Genomic DNA, 22,660 nt, shown 5'->3' on the forward strand with positions numbered 1-22,660 from the left:
CTCCACACCAAAAAAAAAAAGACTGTACGTCAAATGCAAGATAGCGTTTCCGCAAGTCACATGAATGCCTCTTGTTCCGGTGTCTCGGATCCGACAGAGAGAATGAGGACGAGAGAGCTCGTGGGAGCCCCCCTTGGTCCACAGTCTTCTGGTGGTCAGCTAGCTTGATGCTGGTTTAGATGTTAGCAAGCTGCTGAGCTAAGCTGCTAATGTTAGACTTTGAGTAAACAATGTTGTCCGATTGAACATCTTACTTAATTATCTTAACTCATTTTACTCGACGACATTCTAGACCCCCCCATGAAAGAGTTGGGCTGTGGGATGCTAAAAGCTAAAAACTGAGTTAATTTCGAAATGCCCAAGAACAGTCAGGTGAACGCTCACATAATATGTGTGCGTCCAGTTAAATGTAATGGCCTCGCAGTTTAGAATAACTACAACAGATATAGCATAACTTCCTCAAATTTACTGACATTATGATTGCAGTTTAACTCTCTATAACACTCACTCTCTGTTTCTCTCGCAAACCAGCAAGTAGATTGGGGGGGCGGCTAGGTCGTTAGCAGAAACCAGTTCAGCAATAACAACTACCAGGAAGCTGTTTCTCTTCGCCAACGTCACCTGTTAAGAGCCTTACCGTGAGAAAAGTTGCCTTCGTCATTTTTACAGTAACCACACCGGTAACCGCAATCCCCACCGAAATATTCAACTATAGTATAAGACTTGTTTTCTGCCATCTTTAACATCGGCTCAGATGACAGCTAAATTTGCCAGGAGAAGGCAACACTGTGGCGCTGTGGCCATCAAGCCCCGCCCATACCCATACACGTCATCTGTGCTGCATTCAGGGGAAATAGGAACTTTGAGATCGTGTAACTGTCATCGTGTTTCTGGGACGCTTGTGTTGAAGAGATGTTTGTAAAACAATGTGAATCTTCAAGCGCGACATAAACTGCTGTAATAGAGAATCAACTTATATTATTATTTACCACAACAGATCTGCATTGCACGGCATGAGGCTAACGGACAATAATATATCGTTCAATAAGACAATTACACAGAAACCTGAACGTAATCTGATTGCGCGGCGTCCTGTTTGTAATGTGCCTGGCCCCAAACTGACCTCGAGCTAATTTATTGCAATGTTCTCATCTCAACGCCAACTGTTGATTTATTGCAGGGCTTTGTAGAAGAAGCTGATCTTTGGACTCATTGCTGCACTCATTGCTGCATATTGGTTTATTAAACAAACAAATGTGACTGTTATTTTTCCTAGACCATGTTTTTTCCTCATGCCTGCCTATTTGAATGTACAGCCCACTTGTATACTCTGCTTATAAATAAGGGCTGAGGTGGTGAAATGAAGCCAGATTGTAAGAATTTAATTAGACTAGATATTCCTATATTAGTCCCGCAGTAGTTAAAGTGCACACAAGAGACATAGTAATATAAATAATAAACTGTAGAAAACAGTAAAATCTACAATACTGAATGATATATATATGTATATGTACATATATATACATATACATATACATACATATACATATATACATATACATACATACATACATACATACATACATATATATAACTAGTATTATGAACTATGTATTAATATTGCACCGGTTGAAGTTTTTGAAGTGTTACAAGTTGTGGTCGACTATGAGCTAAGCTGGTTGTGCAGCCTGACAGCAGGAAGGAAGGACGGACTTGTGGTACCTCTCTTTCACACACTGGGGATGAATCAGGGATGAGAGTTTAGCCATCAGCCTCCTGTCTCCCACCACCTCCACGGTATCCAGAGACCCCAGCACACTGCTGGCCATCTTTACCGGCTTGTTCAGTCTCCTCCTGTCAGCTTTCTTGATGCTGCTGCTCCAGAAGAACACTAGATAAAAGATGGCTGATGCCACCAGAGTCCAAGAAGGTCTGAAGTGCTTCCTGCACTCCAAAAGACCTGTCCCCTCAGCAGAAAGAGTCAGCAATGTCCCTATTTGTAAAGTTCATGTGGTTAATTCAATCCAGTTTATTGTTCAAGCGAACACCCAGGTACTTATAAGCCTACGCAATCTTTTTACATACATTGCACTTCATAATCGTACGTTACTTTAAACTTTAGATCCGTTTTCTCATAAATCACATTTAAAGACGTGCAGTGAGGAACCTTGTGATTTTTATTTTTACACATTACATATTTTGCCCCTTATTGCATAATTAATGGTGAATATTGTTGGATATGAATTTCAATACTAAACAATATCTCCCTTCCTGGAAGCTTGTGGTGTCGCAGCTGCTTCTTTGCATCTCGAGGTCCGTTAGCAACTCTTTTCACTGAGGGACTCTTGAAGGCAGCGTATGTGTTTTCATCATTTTTACTCCAAATTCATTCATTCAAAAATAATGAGTTTAATGATATTTAGGTGTGCCTAGCAGCATCAAACACACATGGACTCCATATTTATGGTCTGTACATGTAAAACTACTTTCACATCTATTCTGGTCTCAATCATCTCCACGTGGCACTTTTAGACTAGTGGATTGTCAGTCTGTCCAACATGGACAGAGAACAAGAGTTTCAGCTTGTGTTCCTCTTGAACGGTCAAGATGAGTGTTGACTTGCTCTGAACTTCCACAACAATTACTGCTACAGTGAAAAGATTTGGACGTGTTTGACCTGAAGAAATACTGGATTTTGATAAAGATCAGCTTCTCCCTTTAGGCCCAATAACAACAATAATGGTTTGAATTCATATAGCGCTTTTCTGAATACTCAAAGACGCTTTAAATAGGAATCATTCACACACTGATGAGCGAGGATATCATGCAAGGTGCCTCATCAGGACTATCTAATTTTCATACACCGTAGTCGCAGCTACGGAAGCAATTTTAAGGGTCAAGTGTCTTGCTCAAGGACACATTTACCGTCTGAATAAAGGATGGCCCCTGCTCACCATTGTGCCACGGTCGCCTAAGTGACTGCAATGGTCCCCCTAACCACTAGGAGGCCCGTGCAGTGGTGGGTTTGTTTCCTCCTTTCTAGCTCTTTAGTGTTCGAAGTACCTTTTAGCAGACGTTGTCCCGAAGTCATGCACTTTTATTCCCACATTTAGGAGACAGTGGGAATGCAGCCGGGAGGTAGATATGATTTGCTTCGAATGTGGCTGTTCCTAACAGTAAGAAAGGCCTTTGAATATGCACATGATCATAAAGTGTTCAGACATATGTATGGAGAGGAAGTCTAAGTTAATGTTTTTGCATTAAAAGCAAACAGCATTTCTTCATTTCGAGAGATACTTGTCAAGAACACTTGGAAAATCGTTTGAAGTATATATTCCATTGTTTTCCTATTTCTGTTCAGTAAATTATGAAAGAAGAGTATTATAACTGTGTTATATTGCAGAAAAGACATTTTTAAGTTCTCCCTCCTTTCAGCTACGATTGTGTCGTTTCCAGAGGTGCAAGACTTTTTTATATTGCACTGAAAAGTGAGTATAATGTGACGGGTGCAAAAAATACAATTGAAGATTGAGCATTACGAATGATTTGAAAATAAATATGCATTTACACTGCATTTGTAAACCAGGGACATTATGATGGATATTTTTTTTAGAATTAAGTGTGTGACACAAAATTGTTACTAAAGATTTTTTACAGCATTTTTATTCAATCATCTGTGCAAAGAGGAAGGGCAGCAAAATAAATCTGAATCAAGATCCTGCACAAACAATACGTACAGTAAGTTACAAAAAGGCAGAGGGGATTGCACGTAGAAAAATAAGTTAGAAAATCATAGCTGAATCATGATCTCTTTTCTTCCTACTATAAAAATGACTGTTCAGAGGAAAGACCTTTGTGTTTACTTTATGTTTGACCTGCCACACAGTTGTTTTTTTTATTTTTTATTTTTAATTATCAGAATACCTTTCCCTCTCACCAATCATGTAACAATAAGTTGTCGTCTCTGTAGATATCTAAAAAGTAGGTTCACAGGTTTATGCAAAGGCTGTCCAGTAAACATAGCCTGTGTTCTGCATGCAGGTTATCTCCACCGAAATACTGGATGTACACAGGTGAAGAAGCAGCAGCTGAACAGTGGCTGACCAAAACCTCTTGATAAACTCTGGGTAGACATCAGTTATCTTGATTCCTGTGGATGTCTCTTTGGTTGGGCGCCTAACTAAAGCCCCTCTGCGGGACAGGGATGTTTTCATGAAGGTATTTCATACTCCCTTGCTCAGAGAAGTCAGCCACAGTGTGCCCTTCCCCTCGAAGGACCCACTTGGTGGTCAGAAGCCCGTCCAAACCCACTGGACCTCTGGCATGTATCCGTGCCGTACTGATTCCAACCTCTGCGCCTGAAAAAAAAAAAAAGGAACCAAAATTAAATATTCTGCCGCATTGCAGACTAGTGGTAGGTTAGATTCATTGACAAAGGAATGTATATTCTCCCATTTTTTTAGGAGGCATTAAGAAGTAAAACCCTGCCTGTTGCTGTACATACCTAGGCCAAAGCGGTAGCCATCGGCAAACCGAGTGCTAGAGTTCCAGAAGACACAGGCGCTGTCCACCTGCTGCAGAAACTGTTCGGCTGTTTCTTCGCTTTCCGTAACAATGACATCAGTGTGGGAGCTGCCGTATTTGTGGATGTGGTCCACAGCCTCCTGCATGCTATCTACCACCTCAATGCAGCACTCCAGGTCCCCATACTCTGTCCTCAGAGACTTCACCTCAGATGGGCTGAAAGTTAAATAGGAAGCAAACCGGGGGCCTGCATGGATCTTCACCTGAGAGAAGGCAATGGCACAAGGGTTTATCAACAGAATGAGAACATGATAAAATATAAACAAAAACACCTCATTGTCCAGAACAAATTACCAAACACTGTCCCCAGAAAGTTTGTTTCTGTGTCTGGAACTCAACTTGACCCTATACTGCTTTGTGTAAACGTTGTGGTGCATGTTTCTTACGTGTTCGGTCCTCAGCATTTCAATGATCTGGTCAAAAATCGGAGTTCGCAGCAAATCCCTGTGAATAAGGAGAGTCTCCATGGCATTGCAGGCCGCAGGGTAGTCACATTTTGAGTCTCTGACTGCAATGAAACAGAAGTTATTACCTGCTTATTCAGCAGTTCTGTGTTACAACAACAAGTTCAAACATGGAAAATAACGACAACATTCATAACACCATGAACAAAATGACTGCAGAAATGGAAACACTTTTCCACAACCTTTCCAGACGCACACAAAAACCACGTACCAATATCTATAGCTTTGTCTATGCTGGCTTCGTTGTCTATGTAGATGTGACAGACGCCCTCGCTGTGGCCCAGAACAGGAATGCCCTTCGCTGCCCTTTGGATGTCCCGAACGAGCTGGGACGAGCCCCTTGGAATGATCAGGTCGATCAACTTGTCTAGTCTGCACAGATCCTCCACTTCTTCACGTGTGCTCACCTACACATCCGGGTACATTGTATTATGTCACAGAATATCTTGGGAGGTAGTAATCATGTGTTTCAATAACGCAGTGGTTTCAGTTTTACCAGCTGAATGGCATCTGCCACTCCATGCATGGAAAGTGCTTCCTGAGTGAGTTGATGTAGAATTTTATTGGTGTTGGAAGCTTCTTTACCCCCCTTCAGCAGCAAAGAATTTCCACTGGCAATAGCCAGAGCCGACACCTGAAACACAATATAAAAGACGTACACATATGACTTTCAACAAACCGATGGAGCCTTTACGCACCAGGGGCGTTATTTTTAATGCGCACATTATTATATTGTTCCAAACGTTTGCTTTTGGCATGAGTACCTTCACACATAACGTGAATACTACATGGCGAAAAAGAAACATATGTTTTTTAAAACAGTCAAGGTCAATTTAATTGTGCTTTTACACCGCGAATTAAGGCATCAACCAATCACGTGGTGTGAAACAGACACTCAAAACGTACATTATTTACAGTACAAAATGTAAGTTCCCTGTTATATGGTTTTGCAAAAAAAAATTGCCACTTTTTTTTTTTTTCAAAATTCCCGAGCCAAAATTCCCGTGGAAACTTTCCAAAAATTTACCAGAAAATTTCCGTCCCTTTGCAACTCTAATTACTAATCATGCCCCCGTTGAGTTATGGCCTAAAGGCTGATTTATACTCGGGTTTTACGCAGAGACGCAAGCACGCAAGACACGCATGGCCGACCATGCGTGGTGAAATCGGCCATTATGTCCGTCAATCCGACTGTGTGGCCAGCAGCAGTTGGAGTTGCAGAAGTATAATTCAGCCTTTAGATCTACAGGCTGAGCGTTGGGGTTTACTGACCTGTGGGAGGCAATCGGGACGCGACTCAAAGATGACCAGCAGGACACCAATGGGGACAGTGATCTGCTCCAGCTCTAGGTTGTTGGCCACCCGGGTCCTCCTCACCACCCGACCCACGCTATCCCTGGAAGACACAGCAAGCTGACGGAGGCCAATGGCAAGGCTGTTCAGCTTAGCAGTTGACAGACTCAGACGGTCAATCAGAGGCTGGGAGAGACGCCCTATAAACAGGTAGAAAACACAATGCAATACTCGAAAGATCCATGTAAAGAAAATGTATAGGATTTCTGCAACCAGAGGCTTTGTAGACCTTGAGTGAGAACTTTGCTGATGTAATCTCCCTACTCCTCTCCACTGCCGGCAAACTTCTAAAACGTACTATGCATTCACAAACCTCTCATTAGCAACATGGCTGATCCACAGCAGAGTTAAAAAAAATCTACCCAATGCTGACATCCAGATAACGCAAACATCCTTCATATGCCGGTGTCCCGAAGTAGATGTGCTAGACGAATGAAAACAACTCGCAGAACATGGGATTTACATCAGATGATTGCATGCAGTTATGGATCACGGTGATCAGCGTGTCTTCTCTGTGCCTCTGTACCTGATGATGTTGCAACCTCCATGTCTCTCTTGTTGGCGGTGAGGATCTCATCTTTCTTCTCAGTTAGCAGGTCAGCAAGAGAGCAGATGATCTCTGCTCTCTGGAGAAACAAAAGCACCGCCCCCCGATGTGATTCACAATCAACCAGAATCAAGAGTAATTACAGCCGCTAGCCAGTACAATGAAAACTCAATGGGTTTGATGACCTAATCTTTTTTTTTGAGCATTTTAATACTAAAGGGAGCAAGAACCTCACCTGATCAGAGTCCAGGGAGGCCAGAGCCCTGCCTGCATGCCGGGCCATCTCTGTCTGCTGCTCCACAGTCGGACCTGGTGGCGTTAATGATACAAACATCAAATATCAAAAACACAAACACCACAAGAGAATGCAATACTCTTTCAGCATGGTTTTACCCAATACCTGCAGGTTTCACTTCAGAGAAGAAGGTGCCAACTTTCTTCCCCTCCACAATATCAGTGATGACGTGGCCTGTGACTTTCGGATTTGTGCCGTTGGCAATGACAACAGACGTCCCACCCTGTAGAGCCCAAAGGGCTGCTTTCACCTGATTCAGATGACAACATGATCAAGTATAATGCAACTTTTTTTCCATCAGTCTTGTTTACACTTTGAGATAACATATTGAATGTCATACTGACCTTGGCTTCCATGCCACCAATGCCGACTCTGGACTTTGTGCCATACGTGATTGACTGCTGGTCTCCAGGATAGAATATATCAATGAGCTTGGCATCATCTGTTCCTGGGGGACTGTCGTATAAACCTGTAGAATAGCAGTTCATTTGTTATCCTACAGAGAATCAAATGCAGTCACATTGATAATGATAGACCAAGAGGCCAGAAACCATACAGAAAGTTTCTGTAACAGGTAACTCGCGGAGGTAAGACGTTCATTCATAAAAGCAATGCAGTGACAACAGATTATTGCCATAATGATAAGCTGATTAACGAATGAGGACTTAGATTCCTGATTCACTTTTTAAAATACACCCATGATTTAGCAGTGCACTATAGTTGGGGGACTCACAAATGACAAAAACAGAGAAACTGTTGAGATATCCTGCCATTACGTCTAAAGCACAGAAAAAGCTAAAAAAATAAAATAATAAAAAAAACACTGGTTTCTAAAATCCCAATAATGAAGAGTAACTGGTATAATCCTTCATTAGTCCCCCCTCTGCCTTCTAGATGTTCATTTATTTTAAACCCTACACCTCCAGTTTGTAGCACCTGCTTTCTGTTAGCAAGTTTAAGTCCCAAGGGCAAGCACAACTCTGTAAAAGTTGCTTCAGAGCCACAGACATTATACAACTGTTTTCAGAGGATGAGTAGTACTCATGGCAAGTAAACTGAACTCAGTATGTAAAATCTTTGGCCCCTGGAGTTCCCAGAAAATGTATTGTTACGGTTACATAGGTTAGAATTTTTTTCTGCTTAATATCATGGTAAATACAGTTGATAAGACAAAATAAACTATTTTTAGAGTTCACTTTGGATTTGGGGAACATTTTGACAAACATATGATCGAATAAATTGCTAAAAAAAACAAACATTTGCAGGCCATTGAAAACATTAAAAGAGACCTGATGTGAATGCACACACGCAAAGTAAATCCTTAAATTGGTGGTGATTTCTGTACCTTCTACGTCAGACAGGGCAATGAGGAGGTCTGCTTTCATTTCAACAGCCAGCCGTGCAGCCAAGCTGTCATTATCTTTGATGCTTATTACCTGGAATGCAAACAGAAATCCCATTTAGCCAAAAGGAAAATCACTGCATCTCACATTGTACTCTAGAATGATAGCTTATCGGTTACTTCCATGCAACAAGGGTATCCCGATCCCAATCATTTGCAAAACCAACATCCCATGTTCACTTCTTTCCAAAAGAAGATAACACTCACACACATTGTGCACAATAGAATGGTACAAAACAAACAAAGCAACCACAGTTTAAACAATTACTCAACATTTATAACAGTCTCGTAAATGAAACAATGTGTCCAAAAAGTTAAATGTTAGTGAGGGTGGAACTGTAAGTAGAAAGAAAACATACGTCTTTCATTCACGCATAATTTAAGCAATCCACTATCACAATTCTGGACCAAACATTCCCAGCATGCCCATCACACAATACTCACATTTACCCCCTGCAGGTCACTGTTGGGAACAGGGGGCGGAACAACGGCGTCGTTGGTGTTGATGATAGGAACTATGTTCATCCGCAGCAGTTCGTAGAGCGTGCTGCTCAGGTTGCGACGCTTCTGCTCATCATGAAAATCCAGGTTGGTGACCAGAATCTGCAGAAGTGGAAAGAAATGTCGAAAGAAGTGTTAAGGTAGATTTAAACTCCCTCATCTTTTTACTCTCTGAGAAAGGTCAAGAGCATACTTGTGCCGTGCAGGTGCTGTACTGGGTGAACATCGTTTCATACAAAGCCATGAGACCGCTCTGTCCAGCAGCTGCGCATGCCCTAGCCTCCAAAACTGGAACAGACTGAAAAACAGGAATTTCTACTTAGTAACAAGATTCAACATTTAACAAATATCATGTTTAACAATGTATCAACAATTGGACTACAATTCCTAGTGTTCCAAAATGATTACTCACCATTTCTTTGAGCTGGTTCTGTCCAGAATGTAAGGCTTGTCTGACGCTCTGAGACAGCAGGATCTCATGTCTCAGTCTCTGCTTCCCAAACGCCACAGCGCCGCTGGTGACGATCATCATCTCCCTTCCTTGATTCTGCAGCATTGCCACCTTGACAGGACACAAACACACACGTTTTCATATGTCTTCCTCGACCCCCGCATGACATTATGTTTATGCAGCCATCACCACAGTGTCTCTCCTGTCTGTACCAACAATATTAATGTGGCGTTACCTGTTCTACTATTGAGGCCAGTCGCCCCAGTGCCAGACCACACTCATCCCGTGTCACCACAGCACTTCCCAGCTTCACTACAATGCGTTTAGCCTGCTTTAACTCACTGCGGTGGGCAAGAGACCTCCCAAGGGGACGTGGGACTGCAGAGAACAACAAAGCGACTTTTATTTACACATGAGCAAAAAGTATCAAGGCATGATGCCCATGCTGTCCCCTTTCGGGAATGACAAAGAATTTCGCTGGTTACTTACATTTAGCCTGAGCAAGTGCTCTGATGAAGACTGGACAGACATTTGACCGCCGGATGCTGGATGGCGAGCGAGAGCATACGGCCAGTCTGGCAAGCATGGCACTTACACTTGAGGGCAGCTATGACACACACACACACACACACACACACACACACACACACACACACACACACACACACGTCAGGTTACTCTAACAAGAAGTGCAATGACCTCATCGGAGAAAAGCAGCTTTTAGATGTGATAAGACTATGATCTGCAATATACTACAAGCGCAAATTCAACAAAGTCAATTAACATGCGTACATAATGTTATCTCACAGGGAAGCTTTGCATCATGGGCCATGCTGTTATTATCTGCATTGTGTTTTCGGACTCCTTAAAGACATGCAACCTCACAGCTGAAATAAACCCAGGAGCTCGGTGCTGTTCGTATGAAAGAGCTCCTGCGTACACGAAGTCATTGGTGGTCAGCGCGTTTTTAAAGCTAACATACTGTTGTCTGGTGTCTCTTCTGTCAAAAAGGAACTAGGGCTCGCTGACGTAAGCTAGCATTAGCTGTTATGAGCCACCTCAGCACTCAGCGGCTATTTCTGACCGAGCGGACCAAAGTAAATGTGGCTCACAAAGGACTTCTTACCTCACAGGGCGACAACCTTGAAAACAGACCACTACACTTGTGAGTGCACTGCAGGAGACACGTAGTCGACGGGGTCCGGCGGTGCACTGCTGCCACATCCACAACCCACGTTGGTTGGGTTTGTTGCCGTAATTGAGCAATGCACGAACGTCGGGTACGTAGGATATCTGTTCACGTTCATACATCCATGATACGTTCACGTAGAGAGGACTCGGTCTTTACGTAGTACACAGAAATAGTGCTTTTGACTGGGGACCTTTACGTAGATGGGAAGTACAAGCAAGGGAAATATTTTTTTTAAAGAACATGCATTGCATCAGCTTTTGTCAAATTAATACTAATTCAAAATATCTACATCCAATTAAGTGCAGAAAGTATACTGTAAGATGAAGTATTACTGATTAATTATTGTTTTACATGAGATAACGCTATGTGTTAATGAATATATTCATTCACTTATTGCCTTGAACATAACTGTGCTCAAATAAAATAGGTAACTCAAAGATGATAATTTGATCCCCCATAATTGTTTATAGAAACAAGATTATGTTATTGACACATCAAAAAGTGTAGTGTTGATCTGAATAATTATATACTGTAACTGCTTTAACTGTCACTGAATTATTGGCACATTTAGGTTCACTTAACTTAAAATACTTCATCCAAAATCCATTTCCTGACCTTGACATGTGTTTAAAAACTCCTGAAAAAGCAAAAAAAAGTTAACTTTAAGATTAGATTATTTTTTTTATTGAATGAACACAAAGTCAAGAATGGATTTTCATACTAAAATTAATGAGTTCCATTTGATTACATTAAAATGGAGTTCAATTTGGAACAAATAATTGGTAATTTAATTCACTTAATTTAGTTGGAAATATGCCATTCAATTGTGTGTTGTATCCTGAGAGTCAATGGCTTGAATCAGCTTGTGTAAGATATCATCTCATCTTTAGTAACCTGACTCCTGAGGCGCATGAGTGGCGTGTGCATGCCGACAGAAGCCTGTGAAACATTAATGAACTGAAGGGCCAGGAGCACAGTGCGCACTGAGCTGCCATAACAGGTGCGAGCAGCGCTATGGGGACTGTCAAGGAAACTCTGGAGTGTCCCGTTTGCCAGGATTTCTTCACGGATCCTGTGACGCTGCCATGCGGACATGACTTCTGTCTCACCTGTATCCAGGCTGTCTGGGAAACAGGGGGGTCGGATGAGGGCCCTTCCTTCTGTCCCGAGTGTCAGATATTCCTACACTCTGATGTCACACTGGAGATAAACACCAGCCTTCAGACCAAAGTAAAGGACTTTGCTGCAAACAGGCCGTCAACAACAGAGCCATGGACAACGACACCAAGCAGCGCGACCAAATCATCTTCAACTATCCGCTGTGACCACTGCATAGAGACACCTTCGGTGGCCATAAGGACCTGTCTGACCTGTGACGCCTCCCTGTGCCAGGCTCACGCCCTGCTGCACCAACAGAGGTCTGCTCTGAGGGAGCACACAGTTGTGGAGGTGACAAGGGATCCGCTGTCTCTGAAGTGCCGGGAGCACCGTGATGAGCTCAAGCTCTTCTGTATGGAGGAGAGGGTCCCTGTGTGCTGTCTGTGTGTCCTGGTGGGCATGCACAAAGACCACAAAGTGTTCCAACTCCATGAGGCCTGCGCAGACTTCAAGGTAAGTATTACTATTTTTTTGTAAAAAAAAAAAAAAAAAAGTGTGATTATTTCTTTATTTCTCTGTTAGTGTTTTCATGTTGAATGGGCCTGTTTTATTCTTTACTTAGAGCATGTTACAGACCACCATGAGCCAGCTGCTGAAGAGGAGAAGTGAAGCAGAACACGCCATCAGGGACTTGGAGTCATTATATACACGAACAGTAGTACAGACAACATAAAATACCTCCTTTTTTCACCATCATATTGTTGTATTTGCACAATCCACACTTGTATGTGTTTATTTTTGTATTTTTTTTTTCCATAGACGTCTGCTGCAGATTTCAAAGAAAGAATCTCAGACAAGTACAGCAGGATTCGCGTTGTGCTGGATGGTGATGAGCGTCTGATGATGCAGATTATAGAGGCCGAGGAGACGTACATGATAGAGTGGCTGGAAGCCCAGAGGGGCCACATGGAGGCTCAGATCAGAGAGATAGACAGCCTCAGAGCATCTAGAAAACCACTCCTCCACGAGGAAGTTGAGCTGCGATTCCTCCAGGTAGGTTGATGTGTTATTGTGATCATGTGAAAGGGCAAAAGTAGCTAAAATGATTTTTGCAAATTCAATACATACACTAATACATTAACTGTTTATTTTCAACAGCAAATCACAGCACTGAATCTTTGGTGAGTGCAACAATGCTCTACCTTCTCTATCCTGACTGCTATTTTTTTCGTAGGACTTTTGCCTTTTAATACTTTTCAGTTTTTATTGTAGCGACCCTTTAGATTTAGCACCAATCCAGGAGGTAGACAAAGACCTGTGTGACCTTGAGAAGCTGAACACGGTTGAGAGGCTGGTGGATGACCTCTCGGTGGCGCTGTCCCAACACTTCCCACGAATGTGGTCACGTTAGTATCCTACAATTTGCAATCTAATCGTTGTCACTGTAGTTGTGTTCTGAATGTAGATTTGTATTTGCAGAGCTAACTTCTCCTTTTCTGGACTCCACGTCAGCCCATCCAAAACTGGAAATATCCCAGGACAGGAAACAGGTGTACTGGAGAAGGCAGCCTGTCAGTGAAGCTCTAAGCCCTCAACCATATGACTCCCAGTACAGCGTCCTGGCTCAGGAGAGTTTAACAACTGGCAGGCACTACTGGGAGGTCATTGTTCAAGAGAAACCTTACTGGCTCGTGGGTGTGACTACCGGGCCAGTCGATAAAGGAGATGCACCAAGTCAGAGCTCCTCAAGCCTGGGTGTGAACAATACATCCTGGTGCATCTACCATGGAGATGGACAGTACCTGGCATGCCATGACACCCAGGAGAAGCAGCTGTCCGTGGGGAAGAGAGTTAGAAAGCTGGGCATACTGGCAAATCTCCAGAAGGGAGAGCTGTCATTCTACAATGCTGATACTATGGCCCTGCTCCACTCTTTCTGTGTGCAGTGCACAGAGCCTCTCTACCCCATGTTAAACCCATGCATCGATGTGATTGGACTAAATACACAGCCACTCACCATGTTTTGGATTAAGGACCACTGGGATGGCCATGTAAACACAGAAGGGGCCAAAGAGTGAACTTGGATAGAGACCTTAACTGTGTTGTGAACAAAAACTGAAAACTCATGAGGTACATTAACATGTTTCTACGTTGAGTCTATTTTAGTTCACAATAAATAACATTGAATGTCCATCATGTTGTATGACTCTGGCTGAATCTGTCCCAGGTAAAAGTGAAACTACACTCTAAAGATAAAACAATTTCAAAAATATTGAATAAAATAATGGTACAATACTGAAAGCGGAGACATGAGTAATTGTTAAGCCTAAATAAACAAAGGTAAAGAAGACGGTGTAGGTAATATGCAATTCCGCATAGTGCATCCCTTGACATTGCTGTAAATAAAAAAAACAGTTTGCTTTTCAAAGTTAAAAAATCAGCCAACAATTGTGACAACACGATCAAGACACGAATATGTATTCTGATGACAATCCCAAACTTTCAGACATCATTTCAGCTACATTGGGGCTGTGCAATATATCACATGAATTGATCCAACATATGTTATTACTGACTGAATAATCCCATGATGTCCACATCTGTTAATAGTGTTACCTGATCTGTAACTACATCAGCTCTCTGACCTCCATCCCTTCCATGAAACTGTATATCACGTCTTGTGCTACTGAACCATGACTTGTGTGTATTGTTTACTCTCACTGTTCCTATTTAAGGTTGATATAAGAGTCACTCAATACAAATAAAAAGTCAACTTAAAACAAGATTGAAAAAACACATTTATTAAATGTTATTAAAGAATATTGTTATAGCTGGAAGAACTATGATCGACATATTTTACATATTTGAACACAAAAAAAAGAGAAAATGATTTGACCTCTCCCCCTCTTCTCCTCCAGGTGTACAGTTTTATTGTGTGTGTGTGTGTGTGTGTGTGTGTGTGTGTGTGTGTGTGTGTGTGTGAGTGTGTGTTCCCAGTTGCTGCAGATAACTACAGGACATGCAAGTTGATTTAGGATGGTGCCTTAGGGATGCATGCTGTCGGCTTGCGGCCCAATCCGCAGCGGGGCCAGATTTGGATAGGTCAATGACTAACTACTTGGCTGCACACTCATTTTCTATTGTGCATTGTAAATACTTTCATAGCGTGTGTACATATGTACTGTACTTAAATACACACTCACGATGGACTATCTTACATTAAATGCTACTTTATCCAGGATAATCCTTTACAATTATTTTACGTTTTATTTACTCAGCTCGACGATAGTTACTTGTCAAATTACACAGATATATATTACTCTTCCTGTCAGTTAAATCCATCTATTTCTAAAAAGTCTGAGATGTTCAATGTTTGTGATGAAAAAACCCCTGCTGTGATGGTGGTCATTGCTTCTCTCCTCCAGGTGGAGGCGCTGTAGGTTTTCTGAAGGTTTCTGGTTGTTTTCATGTAAACTCGAATATACAGAAGCAGCGATGAAGGTGCTGCAACATATTCATACATTGTTGTTGTCTTAGCTGCTTGTTGAACAGTAGAAAGAGTGTAAAAAGACTGGGTCCCACTGTGTTACTCAGGCTGCACTACAGTGACTATTCACAGGCGCGAGCCCACTACTGAGCGGCGCGGGGGATTTGACCTGCTCCGTCTCCGACCTGGGTCGGTGCACCCCTCCTTGGACGACCTGGTGGTCCCGGGCTCCCCCAGGAGCACCATATCGACGCCGAACTTAGTGCGGACACCCGATCGGCATAGTGCACTGCAGCTCAGAGCTCCTGAGTTCAGGCGGTCCGCCACCCTCAGCCTCCCAGTGACGTGGATTACAGGCACGCGCCACCGCACCCGGCGGGTAAAGCTTTCATTTGGAGAGGTTTTGCACTTTTACAAACGTGACGTCGTCAGGGTGATCAAGTGGCATCTAGTTAGGAAAACAAAACCTTCACTGCAATTATGTTACGCAATTGTGCAATTGATCTGTAAACATCTTTAAAAAAAGAAATAAATAAAGAGATAAATCTTTACTTAACTAAACTAAACTCTCAGACTAAGTTATGTGCTCTGACTTCAAGGTTCTTTGCTCTGATCTCTGGCTTTATCCTTTGATCTCTGGCTTATATCCTTTGACCTCAAGGTTCTATCTTTTGATCTCAGGCTTATATCTTTTGATCTCAAAGTTCTATGCTTTGATCTCAAGGTTCTAGGCTTTGATCTAAAGGTTCTAGCTTCAGGGTTCTATGCTTTGATCTCAAGGTTACATGCTCTGATCTTCAGGGTTTTAAGAAAGAAAGAAAGGAGATAAATCTTTACTTAAGCTGCTAAAAAACAACTTTGCCTTGAGTGAGGATGGTGATGCTTTGTAGCCTTATATAAACTGCTTGACAAGATTCTGTACGTTTGTGTGTGTGTGTGTGTGTGTGTGTGTGTGTGTGTGTGTGTGTGTGTGTGTGTGTGTGTGTGTTCTCAGGTGCTGCAGATAACTACAGGACATGCAAGTTGATTTAGGATGGTGCCATATGGATGCATGCTGTCGACTTGCGGCCCAATCCACACCGTGGCCAAATTTTGATAGGCCAATACTAACTACTTGGCTGCACACTCATTTTCTATTGTTCATTGCAAATACCTTTATAGTGTGTGTACTTGTGTACTGTACTTAAATACACACTCACGATAACAGTATTTTACCGAACTATCTTACATTAAATTATGAATTATCTTGCTACTTTATACAGGCTTATTCTTTACATTTTTTCAAGTTTTTTTTATTTAGTTGGACGATAGTTACTTGTCAAATTACACAGATATATATTACTCTTCCTGTCAGTAAAATCCATCTATTTCTAAAAAGTCTGAGATGTTCAATGTTTGTGATGAAAAAACCCTGCTGTGATGGTGGTCATTGCTTCTCTCCTCCAGGTGGAGGCGCTGTAGGTTTTCTGATGGTTTCTGATTGTTTTCATGTAAACTGGAATATACAGAAGCTGCAACATATTCATACATTGTTGTTGTCTTAGCTGCTTGTTGAACAGTAGAAAGAGTGTAAAAAGACTGGGTCCCACTGTGTTACTCAGGCTGCACTACAGTGACTATTCACAGGCGCGATCCCACTACTGAGCGGCGCGGGGGATTTGACCTGCTCCGTCTCCGACCTGGGTCGGTGCACCCCTCCTTAGACGACCTGGTGGTCCCGGGCTCCCCCAGGAGCACCATATCGACGCCGAACTTAGTGCGGACACCCGATCGGCATAGTGCACTGCAGCTCAGAGCTCCTGAGTTCAAGCGGTCCGCCACCCTCAGCCTCCCAGTGACGTGGATTACAGGCACGCGCCACCGCACCCGGCGGGTAAAGCTTTCATTTGGAGAGGTTTTGCACTTTTACAAACGTGACGTCGTCAGGGTGATCAAGTGGCATCTCGTTAGGAAAACAAAACCTTCACTGCAATTATGTTACGCAATTGTGCAATTGATCTGTAAACATCTTTAAAAAATAAATAAATAAAGAGATAAATCTTTACTTAACTAAACTAAACTCTCAGACTAAGTTATGTGCTCTGACTTCAAGGTTCTTTGCTCTGATCTCAGGCTTTATCCTTTGATCTCTGGCTTATATCCTTTGACCTCAAGGTTCAATCCTTTGATCTCAGGCTTATATCTTTTGATCTCAAAGTTCTATGCTTTGATCTCAAGGTTCTAGGCTTTGATCTAAAGGTTCTATGGCTTCAGGGTTCTATGCTTTGATCTCAAGGTTCTAGGCTTTGATCTAAAGGTTCTATGGCCTCAGGGTTCTATGCTTTGATCTCAAGGTTATATGCTCTGATCTGCAGGGTTTTAAGAAAGAAAGAAAGGAGATAAATCTTTACTTAAGCTGCTAAAAAACAACTTTGCCTTGAGTGAGGATGGTGATGCTTTGTAGCCTTATATAAACTGCTTTACAAGATTCTGTACATTTGTGTGTGTGTGTGTGTGTGTGTGTGTGTTCTCAGGTGCTGAAGATAACTACAGGACATGCAAGTTGATTTAGGATGGTGCCATATGGATGCATGCTGTCGACTTGCGGCCCAATCCGCAACGTGGCCAAATTTTGATAGGCCAATACTAACTACTTGGCTGAACACTCATTTTCTATTGCTCATTGCAAATACCTTTATAGTGTGTGTACTTGTGTACTGTACTTAAATACACACTCACGATAACAGTATTTTACTGAACTATCTTACATTAAATTATGAATTATCTTGCTACTTTATACAGGCTTATTCTTTACATTTTTCACGGTTTTTTTTATTCAGTTCGACGATAGTTACTTGTGAAATTACACAGATATATATTACTCTTCCTGTCAGTAAAACCCATCTATTTCTAAAAAGTCTGAGATGTTCAATGTTTGTGATGAAAAAACCCTGCTGTGATGGTGGTCATTGCTTCTCTCCTCCAGGTGGAGGCGCTGTAGGTTTTCTGAAGGTTTCTGGTTGTTTTCATGTAAACTCGAATATACAGAAGCAGCGATGAAGGTGCTGCAACATATTCATACATTGTTGTTGTCTTAGCTGCTTGTTGAACAGCAGAAAGAGTGTAAAAAGACTGGGTCCCACTGTGTTACTCAGGCTGCACTACAGTGACTATTCACAGGCGCGATCCCACTACTGAGCGGCGCGGGGGATTTGACCTGCTCCGTCTCCGACCTGGGTCGGTGCACCCCTCCTTAGACGACCTGGTGGTCCCGGGCTCCCCCAGGAGCACCATATCGACGCCGAACTTAGTGCGGACACCCGATCGGCATAGTGCACTGCAGCTCAGAGCTCCTGAGTTCAAGCGGTCCGCCACCCTCAGCCTCCCAGTGACGTGGATTACAGGCACGCGCCACCGCACCCGGCGGGTAAAGCTTTCATTTGGAGAGGTTTTGCACTTTTACAAACGTGACGTCGTCAGGGTGATCAAGTGGCATCTCGTTAGGAAAACAAAACCTTCACTGCAATTATGTTACGCAATTGTGCAATTGATCTGTAAACATCTTTAAAAAATAAATAAATAAAGAGATAAATCTTTACTTAACTAAACTAAACTCTCAGACTAAGTAATGTGCTCTGACTTCAAGGTTCTTTGCTCTGATCTCAGGCTTTATCCTTTGATCTCTGGCTTATATCCTTTGACCTCAAGGTTCAATCCTTTGATCTCTGGCTTATATCCTTTGACCTCAAGGTTCTATCTTTTGATCTCAGGCTTATATCTTTTGATCTCAAAGTTCTATGCTTTGATCTCAAGGTTCTAGGCTTTGATCTAAAGGTTCTATGGCTTCAGGGTTCTATGCTTTGATCTCAAGGTTCTAGGCTTTGATCTAAAGGTTCTATGGCCTCAGGGTTCTATGCTTTGATCTCAAGGTTATATGCTCTGATCTGCAGGGTTTTAAGAAAGAAAGAAAGGAGATAAATCTTTACTTAAGCTGCTAAAAAACAACTTTGCCTTGAGTGAGGATGGTGATGCTTTGTAGCCTTATATAAACTGCTTTACAAGATTCTGTACATTTGTGTGTGTGTGTGTGTGTGTGTGTGTGTGTGTGTGTGTGTTCTCAGGTGCTGAAGATAACTACAGGACATGCAAGTTGATTTAGGATGGTGCCATAGGGATGCATGCTGTCGACTTGCGGCCCAATCCGCAGCGTGGCCAAATTTTGATAGGCCAATACTAACTACTTGGCTGAACACTCATTTTCTATTGCTCATTGCAAATACCTTTATAGTGTGTGTACTTGTGTACTGTACTTAAATACACACTCACGATAACAGTATTTTACTGAACTATCTTACATTAAATTATGAATTATCTTGCTACTTTATACAGGCTTATTCTTTACATTTTTCACGGTTTTTTTTATTCAGTTCGACGATAGTTACTTGTGAAATTACACAGATATATATTACTCTTCCTGTCAGTAAAACCCATCTATTTCTAAAAAGTCTGAGATGTTCAATGTTTGTGATGAAAAAACCCTGCTGTGATGGTGGTCATTGCTTCTCTCCTCCAGGTGGAGGCGCTGTAGGTTTTCTGAAGGTTTCTGGTTGTTTTCATGTAAACTCGAATATACAGAAGCAGCGATGAAGGTGCTGCAACATATTCATACATTGTTGTTGTCTTAGCTGCTTGTTGAACAGTAGAAAGAGTGTAAAAAGACTGGGTCCCACTGTGTTACTCAGGCTGCACTACAGTGACTATTCACAGGCGCGATCCCACTACTGAGCGGCGCGGGGGATTTGACCTGCTCCGTCTCCGACCTGGGTCGGTGCACCCCTCCTTAGACGACCTGGTGGTCCCGGGCTCCCCCAGGAGCACCATATCGACGCCGAACTTAGTGCGGACACCCGATCGGCATAGTGCACTGCAGCTCAGAGCTCCTGAGTTCAAGCGGTCCGCCACCCTCAGCCTCCCAGTGACGTGGATTACAGGCACGCGCCACCGCACCCGGCGGGTAAAGCTTTCATTTGGAGAGGTTTTGCACTTTTACAAACGTGACGTCGTCAGGGTGATCAAGTGGCATCTAGTTAGGAAAACAAAACCTTCACTGCAATTCTGTTAAGCAATTGTGCAATTGATCTGTAAACATCTTTGAAAAAGAAATAAATAAAGAGATAAATCTTTACTTAACTAAACTAAACTCTCAGACTAAGTTATGTGCTCTGACTTCAAGGTTCTTTGCTCTGATCTCTGGCTTTATCCTTTGATCTCTGGCTTATATCCTTTGACCTCAAGGTTCTATCTTTTGATCTCAGGCTTATATCTTTTGATCTCAAAGTTCTATGCTTTGATCTCAAGGTTCTAGGCTTTGATCTAAAGGTTCTATGGCCTCAGGGTTCTACAGGGTTTTAATAAAGAAAGAAAGAAAGAAAGAAAGGAGATAAATCTTTACTTAAGCTGCTAAATAACAACTTCGCCTTGAGTGAGGATGGTGATGCTTTGTAGCCTTATATAAACTGCTTTACAAGATTCTGTACATTTGTGTGTGTGTGTGCGTGTGTGTGTGTGTGTGTGTGTGTGTTCTCAGGTGCTGAAGATAACTACGGGACATGCAAGTTGATTTAGGATGGTGCCATATGGATGCATGCTGTCGACTTGCGGCCCAATCCGCAACGTGGCCAAATTTTGATAGGCCAATACTAACTATTTGGCTGCACACTCATTTTCTATTGTTCATTGCAAATACCTTTATAGTGTGTGTACTTGTGTACTGTACTTAAATACACACTCACGATAACAGTATTTTACCGAACTATCTTACATTAAATTGTGAATTATCTTGCTACTTTATACAGGCTTATTCTTTACATTTTTTTCACATTTTATTTACTCAGTTGGACGATAGTTACTTGTCACATTACACAGATATAGATTAGTCTTCCTGTCAGTGAAATTCATCCATCTCAAGAAAGTCTGAGATATTCACTGTTTGTGTTAAAAAATAAAAAAAAACCTGCTGTGATAATGGTCATTGGTCCTCTTCTCCAGGTGGAGGCGCTGTCGGACAAACAAACACAGCTAGTTTCTGAATGTTTTCATGGGAACTAGAATATACAGAAGCAATAAAAAGTGTGTGCAATGAGCTCAAGCGTTCCGCCTTTTTAATTTAAGATAATAGAATTAAATGATGTGCGGCCGAGATTGTGAACGCCTTGGAGAAATATTTCAAAAAAGAAAAATGCAGACTCTGAACTGGGCGCTGGGCATCTGTCTAACTTAGATGAAAAGACCATTACGAGTGGTGGTAAAAAATTAAATAAAAGAGTACAGTTTCATTTTGATCTGACAGCACCGATTCCGTTTTGCTCGGTGTGTGAGGAAAATCTCTTAAACAAGCGCCATGGTCACAAGCAAGCTGAAGCGTCATCCCGAGACGAAACCCCATCATGTAACAACAAGAACAGGGACTATTTTGCTCGCCTGTGCACACAAACTTGTCATGAGAGTCCAAACCAAAAGCCTGAAAAGAAGCCTAAAAAAGATAAGTTGTGGTTGTTTGTTGCTCCTATTTCTACCTTTTTACTTGGACCATCTTTAACTTCCTGATCCATAAATGGTCGACAACTAAACATTAGTATATCATTGGACGAAGCTGTTTACATTTACTTCTTTAAGTTAATAATTAAGGTTCCCGTCTGGTCGTCCTGGTAGAACATCAGGCCGGCTGTCTCCTAAACAGTTTTAAGCATCTGCACTCATATGCTGTCTCTACCAAAGATCAGGCCAAAGTATGTTAAACCAAGATTATTCTTTACTCATCTTAACCATTCGTGGTTATAAAGCATGTATGATCACACATGAAGGTATGAAATAAAATCACTAAACCATTATCAACATTAAATGAACACATGATCAGTAATAAAAAGAACAAAAAGTAAAATCATGATCATCCAATTTACTCTGAGCTCAGTAATGGGTAAGAAATCAAGAGTAACTTATTGAGCTGGTTCTTCATCAGTAGTTTGGTTCAAACTTTTTTTGTCTCTCATTTGATTTGTTTCTACGAGTTTCCCCAAACTAGCACAGAGTCAGTGATAAATGGAAGCAAAAATCAACAAAACAATGTGAATAATGAAGCTGGATTTAACAAATCCTTCATTTTATAAACTGTTGTGATGGATTGCTTCGACATGATGTTTATGTGGACAGAATATCCAGAATCATCCAAAACGTTTGATTTATTTTTTATTCAGCGTCACAGCGTTACATGATGATCAAAGAAAATTAATGTAGTTTGTTCAAATCAA

The 22,660-nt window shown here is 41.9% G+C and overlaps 3 protein-coding genes across 7 annotated transcripts in view; 1 reads left to right on the forward strand and 2 right to left on the reverse strand.

Annotated features, from left to right (window-relative positions):
* LOC137779821 (arginyl-tRNA--protein transferase 1) overlaps positions 1 to 784 on the reverse strand; it is a 52,468-nt gene extending 51,684 nt beyond the window's left edge. For all 5 annotated transcript variants that reach the window (XM_068568021.1, XM_068568019.1, XM_068568017.1 and 2 more), the window contains exon 1: positions 638 to 784. In XM_068568021.1, the coding sequence (XP_068424122.1) occupies positions 638 to 746 (109 nt within the window). In that variant the 5' untranslated portion in view covers positions 747 to 784. The remainder of the gene's footprint in view (positions 1 to 637) is intronic.
* Positions 785 to 3,647: 2,863 nt separating this feature from the next.
* Positions 3,648 to 10,841, reverse strand: LOC137779698 (delta-1-pyrroline-5-carboxylate synthase-like). The gene is made up of 17 exons (XM_068567838.1): positions 10,724 to 10,841; positions 10,087 to 10,204; positions 9,833 to 9,975; positions 9,559 to 9,708; positions 9,340 to 9,444; positions 9,090 to 9,248; positions 8,589 to 8,679; positions 7,588 to 7,712; positions 7,349 to 7,493; positions 7,184 to 7,257; positions 6,928 to 7,027; positions 6,321 to 6,541; positions 5,545 to 5,682; positions 5,260 to 5,455; positions 4,971 to 5,092; positions 4,505 to 4,787; positions 3,648 to 4,358 (listed from the first exon to the last, which is right to left on the reverse strand). The coding sequence occupies exons 2-17, from the start codon at positions 10,181 to 10,183 to the stop codon at positions 4,177 to 4,179; spliced, it is 2,331 nt and encodes a 776-aa protein (XP_068423939.1). The 5' UTR covers positions 10,184 to 10,204; positions 10,724 to 10,841; the 3' UTR covers positions 3,648 to 4,176.
* A 962-nt stretch (positions 10,842 to 11,803) lies between these two features.
* LOC137779817 (E3 ubiquitin/ISG15 ligase TRIM25-like) lies at positions 11,804 to 13,965 on the forward strand. Its single transcript, XM_068568012.1, has 4 exons — positions 11,804 to 12,400; positions 12,707 to 12,940; positions 13,498 to 13,737; positions 13,834 to 13,965. Exons 1-4 carry the CDS (start codon positions 11,804 to 11,806, stop codon positions 13,963 to 13,965), a joined length of 1,203 nt encoding a protein of 400 aa, XP_068424113.1.
* Positions 13,966 to 22,660: the final 8,695 nt, after the last annotated feature.

This window comes from Clinocottus analis, unplaced genomic scaffold, assembly GCF_023055335.1.
Source record: "Clinocottus analis isolate CAN_PGR_092001 unplaced genomic scaffold, fCliAna1.0.p SCAF_8, whole genome shotgun sequence".
NCBI lineage: Eukaryota > Metazoa > Chordata > Actinopteri > Perciformes > Cottidae > Clinocottus > Clinocottus analis.

Bases quoted from the DNA above. Each gene is read 5' to 3' on its own strand.
- LOC137779698 (XM_068567838.1), bottom strand. From the start codon at position 10,183: ATGCTTGCCAGACTGGCCGTATGCTCTCGCTCGCCATCCAGCATCCGG. The intron at 9,976-10,086 runs GTAAGTAACCAG...TGTTCTCTGCAG, and splicing joins AGCACTTGCTCAGGCTAAAT to TCCCACGTCCCCTTGGGAGG. The intron at 9,709-9,832 runs GTAACGCCACAT...TGTCCTGTCAAG, and splicing joins TGGCCTCAATAGTAGAACAG to GTGGCAATGCTGCAGAATCA.
- LOC137779817 (XM_068568012.1), top strand. From the start codon at position 11,804: ATGGGGACTGTCAAGGAAACTCTGGAGTGTCCCGTTTGCCAGGATTTC. The intron at 12,941-13,497 runs GTAGGTTGATGT...TATGACTCCCAG, and splicing joins TTGAGCTGCGATTCCTCCAG to TACAGCGTCCTGGCTCAGGA. The intron at 13,738-13,833 runs GTTAGAAAGCTG...TTCTGTGTGCAG, and splicing joins AGCTGTCCGTGGGGAAGAGA to TGCACAGAGCCTCTCTACCC.